General features: G+C 36.3%; 1 protein-coding gene across 1 annotated transcript in view; it reads left to right on the top strand.

Annotated features, from left to right (window-relative positions):
• Positions 1-13,636, top strand: part of LOC107582547 (disks large homolog 5-like) — a 95,502-nt gene that overhangs the window by 37,783 nt on the left and 44,083 nt on the right. The window contains exons 2-3 of the mRNA XM_016268443.1: positions 7,591-7,659; positions 11,322-11,484. Coding sequence (XP_016123929.1) covers positions 7,591-7,659; positions 11,322-11,484 — 232 coding nt within the window. The remainder of the gene's footprint in view (positions 1-7,590; positions 7,660-11,321; positions 11,485-13,636) is intronic.

The raw sequence follows: 13,636 nt of genomic DNA on the forward strand, positions 1-13,636 counted from the left end.
AAGCAGCGAACAATTTTTCTTTTGCTCTTTTTGATTAACATTATTTACATAAAATATGAGCGGTGCGCATAGAAAGCTCTATCACAGTGCGTGATTACCGCATTGAGATGTCTTGGGCTTAAATGGCTTAAAATTACTTTACTAGTTGTTGGCTAAAGATTTTTAAACTCATATTCATAAATTCTCAAGGGAACGTCTCTGAATTAACTGATGCTCGCGCCCCCCTTGACAGGTGCCAGCGCCCCCCTTGGTTGAAAACCCCTGCTCTACACTGCACTCAACTTGAGGGATTCCTACACTTTCAGTCTTTGAGGAGACATGAAAAACAGTGCATACCGCAGGAACGGTATAACAGAAAATATTAGCGGTTTCGAAACCATTACAATTTTCAAATCGCGGTATACCTTGAAACCGGTAATCGGCACATGCCATATACATATACTGTATATACATACAGTATCTCAAAGAAGTGAGTACACCCCTCACATTTTTGTAAATATTTTATTATATCTTTTCATGTGACAACACTGAAGAAATGACACTTTGCTACAATGTAAAATAGTGAGTGTACAGCTTGTATAACAGTGTAAATTTGCTGTCCCCTCAAAATAACTCAACACACAGCCATTGATGTCTAAACCGCTGGCCACAAAAGTGAGTACAGCCCTAAGTGAAGCCATTTTCTCTCCCCGGTGTCATGTGACTCATTAGTGTTACAAGGTCTCAGGTGTGAATGGGGAGCAGGTGTGTTAAATTTGGTGTTATCGCTCTCACTCTCTCATACTGGTCACTGGAAGTTCAACATGACACCTCATGGCAAAGAACTCTCTGAGGATCTGAAAAAAAGAATTGTTCCTCTACATAAAGATTGCATAGGCTATAAGAAGATTGCCAATACCCTTAAACTGAGCTGCAGCATGGTGGCAAAGACCATACAGCGGTTTAACAGGACAGGTTCCACTCAGAACAAGCCTCGCCATGGTCGACCAAAGAAGTTGAGTGCACGTGCTCAGCGTCATATCCAGAGGTTGTGTTTGGAAAATAGACGTATGAGTGCTGCCAGCATTGCTGCAGAGGTTGAAGGGGTGGGGGGTCAGCCTGTCAGTGCTCAGACCATACGCTGCACACTGCAACAAGTCGGTTTGCATGGCCGTCGTCTAGTGCTGGGCGGTATACCGGTTCATACCAAATACCTGTGTTTATTTTTGTTATGAAATTATTTTTTGTTGCTTAAACAACGTTCGGAACGCGACACTGTTTGAAAGGGGTCCCTTTTCACTGTTGCACTGTGGTGAGAGAACAGCTGTGTGTGTGTTACTAAGCATGAAAGTTCCGAAATTGAAGCTGTAGAACTAATAGAACGTGATGACACAGAAGAACTCGTCCACAATATCCACATTGACTGCCACAAATATCCACCGCCCCCTGCCATCAGCTCCCGCGTCTCACACACACACACACAAGCGTGACTTTAGCACTAGATTTAGCAACTTTCAGACCCTTTTTAGCGGCTTTTTCCCATAGAATATTCATACTGACAAACCTAGCGACTTTTTTGGATAAACCTTGGCTATGGTTCAGTTGGAAGATTTCACCAGTGCTGTACCGCGAACGCGAGGTCTGACTTTCCCGGAGAAGTGTCACCTCTCTCGGCATCTGTTCTGTGCAGTGAGCGGCAGGGAAGCAGCACATTCAACGCAGGCAGTGCGCTGCATGAGACAAAAAAGTAATATAGCCCTCTGTGCCTTCAGGAATTCCAAATGGCCCTTTTGTTACTGAAGATAGGTTTGGGACAGGAAAGCAGAAATCTTTGATAATTTTTGACCTTACATTCTAAAGCTGGCTCACAAGAAAGCCCGCAAACAGTTTGCATGAATTACTGGAACCATGTCCTGTGGTCTGATGAGACGAAGATAAACTTGTTTGGCTCAGATGGTGTCCAGCATGTGTGGCGACGCCCTGGTGAGGAGTACCAAGGAAATTGTATCTTGCATACAGTCAAGCATGGTGGTGGTAGCATCATGGTCTGGGGCTGCATGAGTGCTGCTGGTACTGGGGAGCTGCGGTTCATTGAGGGAAACATGGATTCCAGCATGTACTGTGACATTCTGAAGCAGAACATGATGCCCTCCTTTCAGAAACTGGACCGAATGGCAGTTTTCCAACATAACGACCCCAAACACACCGCCAAGATGACAACTGCCTTGCTGAGAAAGCTGTAGGTGATCGAGTGGCCAAGTATGTCTCCAGACCTGAACCCTTTTGAGCACCTGTGGGGCATCCTCAAGTGGAAGGTGGAGAAGCACCATGTGTCTAACATCCAGCAGCTCCGTGATGTCATTATGGAGGAGTGGAAGAGGATCCCAGCAACAACCTGTGCAGCTCTGGTGAATTCCATGCCCAGGAGGATTAAGGCAGGGGTAGATAACAATGGTGCTCACAAAAAATATTGACACTTTAAACACAGCTTTGACATTCACATAGGGTGTACTCACTTTTGTTGCCAGTTATTTAGACAACAATGGCTGTATGTTGAGTTATTTTTAGAGGACAGTAAATCTGTACTGCTATACAAACTGCACATTGACTAGTCTAAAGTATATCCAATTTTCATTTCTATAGTATTGTCCCTTGACAACATATAATAATATAATTATATCATATATAAATATATTTAATATATAAACGTAGCATATTTTTCTTAAATATATACATGCATGTATGTGTATATATATATATATATAGATATATATATATATATATATATACATAATAAATATACGCAGTACACACACATATATTATGTAAACAAAAACTTTTATTTTGGATGCGATTAATCGTGATTAATCGTTTGACAGCACTAATTTTGAATAATATAAGATTCTACTCAGTAGAATCTATTTTAGTATCATATACTATTATATATTTTTTAGTTTTTTATATTGGCATTTATTATATTTTCTATTTTAATTTTTTAGTTAAAGTTTAAGATTAATTTAGTTATCTTTTGTTCTTTTTGGGTATATTTGTCATTTGTAATTCGTTTATAAATGTACATTTAGCTTTTTTATTTCAGTTTTAGTAATTTTTGTATTTCAATTTAAATTTATTTTATGAGTTTGTTGCACATTTCTGATTTTGTTTAAAGTTTAAGTTTTTCAACTAACATAAATTGTATTTCTGTTAATAAAAAAAGTAAAGCAAGCTTCAAAGTTTAAAAAGTAAGCTTTTTTCCCCACAACAATGTAAAGACTTTGTGATGTATTATGCACATGCATCATTTTATGCTCAACAGTTTTTGCTTTTTTTTAAAAATATGATCTAAGATTCAATCAACAGGATATTGAAAATGTTCTCCTTTTTACTGTCCTAGTGCATAATACAATTTCTTGAAAATTCTATTAAAATTTAACAACTTCTGTTCTGACCACAACCTCTGAAATGACATGCCTTTGAAACTGATATCGTGAATATTTTTTGTTGACAAATTAACCTCCAAATTACACTAAACTGCAAGACAATATTTACAATCACAGTACATTATACAATACAGTTTTTTATTATAACCAGAGAGATTCAGCATGGCTTTGTTGGTGACCTGTTGTACCAGTTGCTGCCATCAAAAGAATTTGACTATTGCTAGTGATTTGCATTGATTGGAAAAAAGACAGTTTATGTGACAGAGTTTCCCTAAGGCTTTTTTAGTGACGTTTGTTCTCTATAGCCATTGAATCATTGATGCATTAAGTGCATGCAGCTCCACGTGTGCTTATGTGACTGTATTTCCATCCATCCTCTCACCGCAAAATATGTTAGGAGTGCATTAAAAACCATGATGTCTATTTCTGAAGCCTATCTTCCTGTACAGGACTCGCAGGACTATGTGTCTGCTTTCAGACGTTATACAATATCTATTTATTCCATCTGCCTTTCACCCCACCAAAAAAAAACCTTGCAACTGTGGCACTTGCTCTCAGTCATCGCTACCCTGAAGTTATTTCAGGCTGCGGGAGGCATTGAAGTCTGTTGCTGAAGTTGCTCTTCAGAAGCAGAGCTGTGTCTCGGATGATGTGATAAGAGAGTGAAGGAAGATTCAAGTGTCTGTGATCTTCTGCGGGCTGGATTTCGACGTGTGTGTGTGTGGAGTCGGGCCTGTGATAATGAACCGTGTCCTTGTCACCACACACTCTGCTCATTAAGAGGAGGAGCCCTGCAGTGGAAGAGCTGCATAGAATCTCAACGATTCAATTATCCCATTTCATTTCGATTCATATTTGCTTACAATGTGTTTTCGCAGTAACACACTTTGGAATACTCATGTTTTCCCATAGTAGAGCCGGTTGTTGTCTGGGGTTTTGTTGTATAGTGTCTTTCTGTTTTCTGTGATCATTTCAAGCCTCAAAGTTTGCTGGCATTTTTATAAAAGTCAGACATTTGATATTAGCAAACTGTACTGTTCTTTTTGAAGTGTCTTATTCATTTGCATAGTAACTTTCCATTAATTAACTTTTTGTCTAATTTTATTAGACTATAGCAAAAACATTCATTACAGATATTTACATTTTTAATATATAATAATAATATATTTCGAATTTTTACTATTAATGTTTATATAATGATAATTTATATAGTAATAATAATGATATGTGTGTATATATATATATATATATATATGGTGATTTACTTTTGTTTTACTTTATTTTTATACATTAAAGCAAATTACAAACAATGAACTAAACATTCCTTAACAGCAGCAGTGACTCAAAGAAAAAGAGAAATAATAATACAAATAAATAAGAAGAATAGAAAGAAGACACACACAACATAGTCAAATAATACAACAGGGAATAAATCCAGGTTCCTTACTGATCGGTTCATTTTCAATGCGTCCAGGTACATAGTAACAGGTGTCCACCTTTGAATAAAAATGTCCAGTTTCAGTTGGAGTTGGGCAGTCATATATTCTGGTGATTACTTTTTATTTTATTAACATTCTTTTTTTTATTAATATTTATATTTAGATAATATCATCAATTGTTATTATAATTAAGCTATTGTTATTGTAATACATTATTTTTGTTATATCAATTATTACAACAATAATTACAATAATTGTGATTGTTTTTTTTTTTTGTGTGGTTACATTTATTCAGTGTTGCGGTGCAATCTAAATGCTTGCATATTTTATTTATTTTTCCTTGTTTTGGGATACTCACACACACGCACACACACACACACACACACACACACACACACACACACAAAACCTAAATAAATGTATAAATAAATAAACCCCATATATAGAACACATATAGACACACTGATTTGATGTGTGAATGTTAATACAGTAATTGAAACTGACCTATTGTTCTGTCTCTAATAAATGTTTGGGTGTTTTGCTGTAGAGAGTTGCAGATGAGTTATTCTCTATTTTCTTAAGTGCTACTTTTCTGCCAGCATTGAGCATTTTGTTAATTAAAGAGCTGTATGTTATATCAATTATTACAACGATAATTACAATAATTGTGATTGTTTTTTTTTTTGTGTGGTTACATTTATTCAGTGTTGCGGTGTAATCTAAATGCTTGCATATTTTATTTATTTTTCCTTGTTTTGGGATACTCACACACACGCACACACACACACAAAACCTAAATAAATTTATAAATAAATAAACCCCATATATAGAACACATATAGACACACTGATTTGATGTGTGAATGTTAATACAGTAATTGAAACTGACCTATTGTTCTGTCTCTAATAAATGTTTGGGTGTTTTGCTGTAGAGAGTTGCAGATGAGTTATTCTCTATTTTCTTAAGTGCTACTTTTCTGCCAGCATTGAGCATTTTGTTAATTAAAGCTGTAAGCATAAGTGTTGAGTTCTTAATAGTGTTCTCTCTCCTCCGCAGGGTCCACCTACAGCATCCTGACCACAATGCCATCAGACTCCGAGAGCAGCAGCTCCCTCAGCAGTGTTGGTATGTCAGAGTTTCTGCCCCAACCCTTGACACCTTGCACCCATTGTCACCGTGCCGTAACAACAATGCTTGTAGCACATGTGGGTGTGTATGATGCATTTGTAAAGTCACTCAAAGCAGACTGAAGGCTCAGATGAACGGTGATAACGTGTGTTGGAGGGCATAGTGGTTGTGTCTGGAGGCCGAGCCCTGTTCTCCTGGTTTGGTGCCAACGGTGAATGCACTCTGAGAATGACTGCCGTCCAAATGACTTGGCAGTTTCACATAGTGCTTTCTAAAGGGACCAAAACATTGCACTGGAGATAACCATAATGCCGTCTCCCTGTTTGGGTCTGATGAGGAGCAGTGTGGGTTTGCGACAGTGAGGATAATGGGCCTCATTTACAAAACGAACGTACAACGTAAAAATGGCCGTACAGTCGTTTCAATGCAAAACTTGGAATTTATCAATATGGACGTGAGCGGTGGCTGCGATCAAATCTCACGTCTGGTCTCAGCTCGTGTACGCAAGTTTTTGAGTTACCTGAACTTGCGCGCAGCATGGTGAATACGGTGGAGAATTGTAGAATGACAGCATTTTGTTCATTTTAGTCATTAGTCGATCGTTAACCAGTAAGATTAGAATGTCTTTTTTTTTTGGTTTTATACAGGGCTTTAGCTTTATATGCGCGAATAGCAGAGTAAACAAGACCATGAGGATTCAATCGTCGCATCATGCACCTGCAGCGCTTCTGTGAAAGGAGATATAAAATATTCGCACAAAGCAGTTTTTTCATATCAACTTTATTAGTTGTCATATCCCTTTAAGTTTTAAAGGGATAGTTCATGCAAAAATTTAAACTTTGTCTTTGTCTACTCACTCTCCACTTGTTCCAAACCTGTATGAGCTTCTTTCTTCTGTTGAACAGAAGATATTTTTTAAAAATATGACTAAGCAAACAGTTGACGGTAGCCATTGACTTCCATAGTATTTATTTATACTGTGGAAATCAATGGCTACTGTCAACTGTTTGCTTTTCCACATACTTCATTCATTTTTTGGTGAACTATCCCTTTAAGTTTAATTTCAGAGTTTAAAAAATCAACCTGACCTCTGAAACAAACAGACAATGAATTATTGCAGCATGATGATGTTTCGCTTTTACATGATACATAAATTCACGTAATATTTTATTAGTGTGAAGGCATCTAAAAAGATACGTTCATTTTGTTTTATGGTTACAATGCATTTAACTTGGTATACATAAGACTTCCATAACATTATAAATATTTCCACCAAATTGAGGATTACACACACGCACACACACACACACACACACACACACACACACACACACAAAACCTAAATAAATGTATAAATAAATAAACCCCATATATAGAACACATATAGACACACTGATTTGATGTGTGAATGTTAATACAGTAATTGAAACTGACCTATTGTTCTGTCTCTAATAAATGTTTGGGTGTTTTGCTGTAGAGAGTTGCAGATGAGTTATTCTCTATTTTCTTAAGTGCTACTTTTCTGCCAGCATTGAGCATTTTGTTAATTAAAGAGCTGTAAGCATCAGTGTTGAGTTATTAATAGTGTTTTCTCTCCTCCGCAGGGTCCACCTACAGCATCCTGTCCACAATGCCATCAGACTCCGAGAGCAGCAGCTCCCTCAGCAGTGTTGGTATGTCAGAGTTTCTGCTCCAACCCTTGACACCTTGCACCCATTGTCACCGTGCCGTAACAACAATGCTTGTAGCACATGTGGGTGTGTATGATGCATTTGTAAAGTCACTCAAAGCAGACTGAAGGCTCAGATGAACGGTGATAACGTGTGTTGGAGGGCATAGTGGTTGTGTCTGGAGGCCGAGCCCTGTTCTCCTGGTTTGGTGCCAACGGTGAATGCACTCTGAGAATGACTGCCGTCCAAATGACTTGGCAGTTTCACATAGTGCTTTCTAAAGGGACCAAAACATTGCACTGGAGATAACCATAATGCCGTCTCCCTGTTTGGGTCTGATGAGGAGCAGTGTGGGTTTGCGACAGTGAGGATAATGGGCCTCATTTACAAAACGAACGTACAACGTAAAAATGGCCGTACAGTCGTTTCAATGCAAAACTTGGAATTTATCAATATGGACGTGAGCGGTGGCTGCGATCAAATCTCACGTCTGGTCTCAGCTCGTGTACGCAAGTTTTTGAGTTACCTGAACTTGCGCGCAGCATGGTGAATACGGTGGAGAATTGTAGAATGACAGCATTTTGTTCATTTTAGTCATTAGTCGATCGTTAACCAGTAAGATTAGAATGTCTTTTTTTTTTGGTTTTATACAGGGCTTTAGCTTTATATGCGCGAATAGCAGAGTAAACAAGACCATGAGGATTCAATCGTCGCATCATGCACCTGCAGCGCTTCTGTGAAAGGAGATATAAAATATTCGCACAAAGCAGTTTTTTCATATCAACTTTATTAGTTGTCATATCCCTTTAAGTTTTAAAGGGATAGTTCATGCAAAAATTTAAACTTTGTCTTTGTCTACTCACTCTCCACTTGTTCCAAACCTGTATGAGTTTCTTTCTTCTGTTGAACAGAAGATATTTTTAAAAATATGACTAAGCAAACAGTTGACGGTAGCCATTGACTTCCATAGTATTTATTTATACTGTGGAAATCAATGGCTACTGTCAACTGTTTGCTTTTCCACATACTTCATTCATTTTTTGGTGAACTATCCCTTTAAGTTTAATTTCAGAGTTTAAAAAATCAACCTGACCTCTGAAACAAACAGACAATGAATTATTGCAGCATGATGATGTTTCGCTTTTACATGATACATAAATTCACGTAATATTTTATTAGTGTGAAGGCATCTAAAAAGATACGTTCATTTTGTTTTATGGTTACAACTTCTTTCTTCTGTTGAACAGAAGATATTTTTTAAAAATATGACTAAGCAAACAGTTGACGGTAGCCATTGACTTCCATAGTATTTATTTATACTGTGGAAATCAATGGCTACTGTCAACTGTTTGCTTTTCCACATACTTCATTCATTTTTTGGTGAACTATCCCTTTAAGTTTAATTTCAGAGTTTAAAAAATCAACCTGACCTCTGAAACAAACAGACAATGAATTATTGCAGCATGATGATGTTTCGCTTTTACATGATACATAAATTCACGTAATATTTTATTAGTGTGAAGGCATCTAAAAAGATACGTTCATTTTGTTTTATGGTTACAATGCATTTAACTTGGTATACATAAGACTTCCATAACATTATAAATATTTCCACCAAATTGAGGATTCCCACAAGCTGGATGTATCTGGGAATTTTAAAATAATGAAAAAGTTTTGGAAAAATGTTGTGCGCTGTTTATCAAGTAGTCTCATGTTAACCTTCTCTAATAAATCCCTAGAAAGACAATAAAATGACATCTTGACGAATACTATGTTCTCTGCCCTGTTTTTATCTGTAATGGAGATTATCCTCTTTGTTATTGCATAAAGCTGAATTCATTCTCTGAATATCTGCAGCAGATTGTCCAAGACCAAAAGATTATGGTGTAATTTTAGTTGCTGCTCATCCCAAAAGATCATCGTTTACATAAAGTGCTCAGAATGTCTGCCATTGTGACCTCAAGCATTTTCAAATTTTTCCTGTATGATTATTTATGTATTTTTTTTTTAGTACAGCCAAGCTTTAAAGGTCAGATTTAGCTTTAAGTTTTGGCCTGTTTTTGTAAGAGTTGTAGTGATAGTAGCTCTGTTCTGTTAATGTTTGCTAAAACGATTACCTATTAAATTATTATAATCATTTTTGGTAATTTTAATAAAGATGAAGTAAAATATAAATATAAAAACGTAAGCTTAAATAAAAATGAGAAGTTCAAGCACTAAAATCACTGAAACAAACTAATTAAAAAGCAAATACAAAAATGCATAACAGATACTAAAATTAAACTGAAATTAAAATAAAAACGAATAAAAATAAAGCAAATACAAAATATTAAATACTTCAGTAGTATATAAATAATACTACAATAACACGGTCTAAAACCTAACAAGCTGCCTAGTATTGTTATTTAAAAAATTTCGCAGTCTACTGACATTTATGACATCTGCCTCGGCTCGAACAATACGCATGATAACTTTCGTTAACTGTAGGTTCAAAGACAGTGCATTTGTTTCTCTGCCGCATAAGGTTTCTAGAGTGCACCAGTCAGTCCCGGAAGTAAAAACTTTATTCATTTTCTCCACAGGGAAATAGATTTTTAACAATAACTGATAAACCTTTTAAAGACAGACCTACTGTGAGCTCCAAGATTGTTAATCGATGGTATATGGTTTTGTTGAAGCCACCTTTTTGAGCAAATCATGCTGGTGCTTCCTGTGCTGGTTCTAGAAGTATTTTTTTCATTCATTTTTCACATAGGGATTTGTAAAAAGTCTTGGTTTAAGTGCTATAAGTCATAAACCAAACCAACCAGCTATAAGGAGAATCACAACATTACAAACTTTCATTTGAAGCAAAAGGGTATTTGAAAATCAGACAAAAAGACTAAGGTCCAAGACTATGTGCATAATTGCTTTACTACAATCCCATGAAGCATTGTGTATGCTGTATTTTTTAACCTAGATTCCACTGTTAAACACGATTATTTAAAACAAAAGATAAAATAATGTGAACAGGTGGTTTCAACAAAAGCATTTACCACCAATTAACAACCTCAGAGCTCACAGTAGGTGTGCCTTTAAAGGTTTATAAGTTATCGTTAAAAAAATAAATTTCCCTTCTGAGAAAAAAATGTCAGTTTCACTTCTGGAACTGACTGTTGCACTCCAAATAGTTGCGGTGTTCGTCGTCTTGCCAGGATGATTGTTTTGTACTCTGTGATGGATTATAAGATAATAAGCAGGTAAGGGTTTAATACGGTTTCATCTGAAATCAGTATCTCTTTCCCTCATTATTATTTATGTGGTTAAAAGCTGTGTACCTTAAATGTTTGTCTACATTGAACTTGTTATATTTTGTGTCCAATTATTTACTTATGCGGGAAGTAGCTGTGTAATAAGTGGAATAATGTTATTGCAAAATAAACCCCTTAAGGAGCTTATTCTGAGATAACAATTGACTGGATGTACATTATTCCTTGCATGTAACCTTTATATGTTAACCTTTTTTACTGTTATGATGGTAAATTGATGTAATTCCAAGTTTGATTGCTCAATTGCGGCAGCCATGGCTATAGTTTTGGTCTTTTTGGGGGTGTTTGTGTTGATGTATCCCTGCATTAGTGCTGGGTGAGCTTGTCTGTGCTCCGGTGACGTGCTCACTGTTGCAGGTACCAAAGCCTCATCACCTCCACCTGCACTCGGTGACACCCGGCCTGCCAGCGAGAACCTGGACACCATCCTGTTCCAGCTGAGACAAGTCACCAGGGAGCGGGACGAACTTCGCAAGCGCTTGGCACTCGCCTCACCTGGCACCACATTTGATGACTGCAGGTACCAACCCTAGTTACATTTTTAAAAAAGTTGTAATTTAATTTCTTTTCTGTAAAGGTTCATAAAATTAATTTCAGATGTAAACGTACACTATCAGTCAAAAGTTTGGTATAATTAAGATTTTTTAAAAATGTTTTTGAAAGTTGTCTCTCTTGGCTGCATGTGCTTATTTAAAAACAAAAAAAAAACAGTAATATTGTGAAATAGTTTTCTATTTGAATTTTTTTTTTAATTTAAAAGAAAATTTTATTTTTTTGTGCTGTCAAACGATTAAACGTGATGAATCGCATCCAAAATAAAAGTTTTTGTTTACATTATATATGTGTATGTATTGTGTATATCTAGGGCTGGACAATAATTCGATATCAATATGTATCGCGATATAATTTTTTTCAATAACGGTGATATGATTTTTAAACACATTTCCGATATTTCGATATACATTACCAGTTTTAACACTCTAAAAGCGCCTCCTGCTGGCAGAGAATGAGTTTTCATTTTAAATAAGCCCCTGTAAATGGCGCATCATGCACGTGAGGTTATCTGACGGAGAGACGCAAAGCAGTTTAAAGCAGAATTTTGTCCATATCGTCCAGCCCTATGTATATCTATTATGTATATATAAATACACACACGCACAGCATATATTTTGAAAATATTTAAGTTTATACATTTATATATTAATATTCTTATATTTTATATTATATATAAATTACGGCTGGTAATTTAATGCGTTAATTAGATTAATCAATTATGCGAAAAAATAACGTGTTGACATTTTTAACGCATTTAACGCGCACCGCCCTAGTCCTGTACCAAAGACTACACATCTTGCAATAAGCTGTAGTGGCGAGTCAGTCGAGCATGATGCAAAACGACGATGATGACACAGAGATATGCATGGCTTTCTGAAGGGAACATTTAAATTCAAAACTCATGCCAATGGAGCCACTGATAAAACCAAAGTCCTTTGCCTTCTCTGTAATAAGGAATTTGCATACCATCGAAAAATAGCTAAATAAACTAAACTGTGATATATTATACCCAAAATGTCTTCATATAGTGGACTACCAGTAAAATTTATACAAATTTGGGACCAAAAATTATTCAGACCGAGTTTGGGAAAAAATTGAAGTTCAGGTTTGCATGAAGCTGGATGACAGCATGCCCAGGAGACTATATGCTGTCATTAAGGCTAAGGGTCACCCGACAAAGTATTGATAGTAAATCAGTGTAAATGTAAATATTGACAGCTGTATGAATAATTTTTGGTTGATTGTAATCCATTACATACTGTACCTTTCTATCAAAGGTATCTGACATTATCAAGCTGAATTTGTTCTGACACAAACTCTTGAGTTCTTGTCATATTTTATTACCATTTTCTTAACTATAGCGAATAAACTGTGATAATGTGAGAAATGTTGAAGCTGTCTGAATACATTTTGGTTTGACTGTATCTATTTGATAAATGAAGTTAACCAACTAACATTATACATACTCTTTTGGTTTCTGTACCCAATGAAAATTTTTAACATTTACAAATGCAATGAAAATATTGGTATCGGTACTCGGTATCGGCAAGTACCAAAAATAAAAGTATCTGTATCAGGCGAGTAATGGAAAAAGTGGTATCAGTGCATCCCTATTTAAAACACAACTGACTGCGTTTACGAGAATGATCGTCGAGATGGGTACTATTGACATAATTCTGTGTGTATGTGTCTGTTCAAACATAAGGAGGAGATGCGAAAGACGAATCAACTCTGTGTTCGCGAGCCATCTGAAATGCGTCTCTGTGTGTGTGTGTGTGTGTGTGTGTGTGTGTGTGTGCTTTGCACGTGTGCGGCAGAACTGAAGAGACGCTGTGCGAGATGCACCTTGTGTGCGTGCTTCAGGTGTGAGTCAGACAGCAAGACGAGACGGCAAAGAGTTGTTTTCTGCAACTTATTGCACTTAATAATTCTTTTTAACGTCAAGCTATTCTCTGCTATATGTGTCGAACTAAAACGTTGACCTTTTGCAACGTTTTGATTTAAGTAGCCTATTATTAAAATGATTCAGATATAGCACGCCGTTGTGATATGCATATTGCGATATTTACATTTGTGATATTTCGATAATTTTGATATATCGTGCAGCACTGCTACAC

Source organism: Sinocyclocheilus grahami, unplaced genomic scaffold (assembly GCF_001515645.1).
Source record: "Sinocyclocheilus grahami isolate Dianchi unplaced genomic scaffold, SAMN03320097.WGS_v1.1 scaffold45.1, whole genome shotgun sequence".
NCBI classification, from domain to species: Eukaryota; Metazoa; Chordata; class Actinopteri; order Cypriniformes; family Cyprinidae; genus Sinocyclocheilus; species Sinocyclocheilus grahami.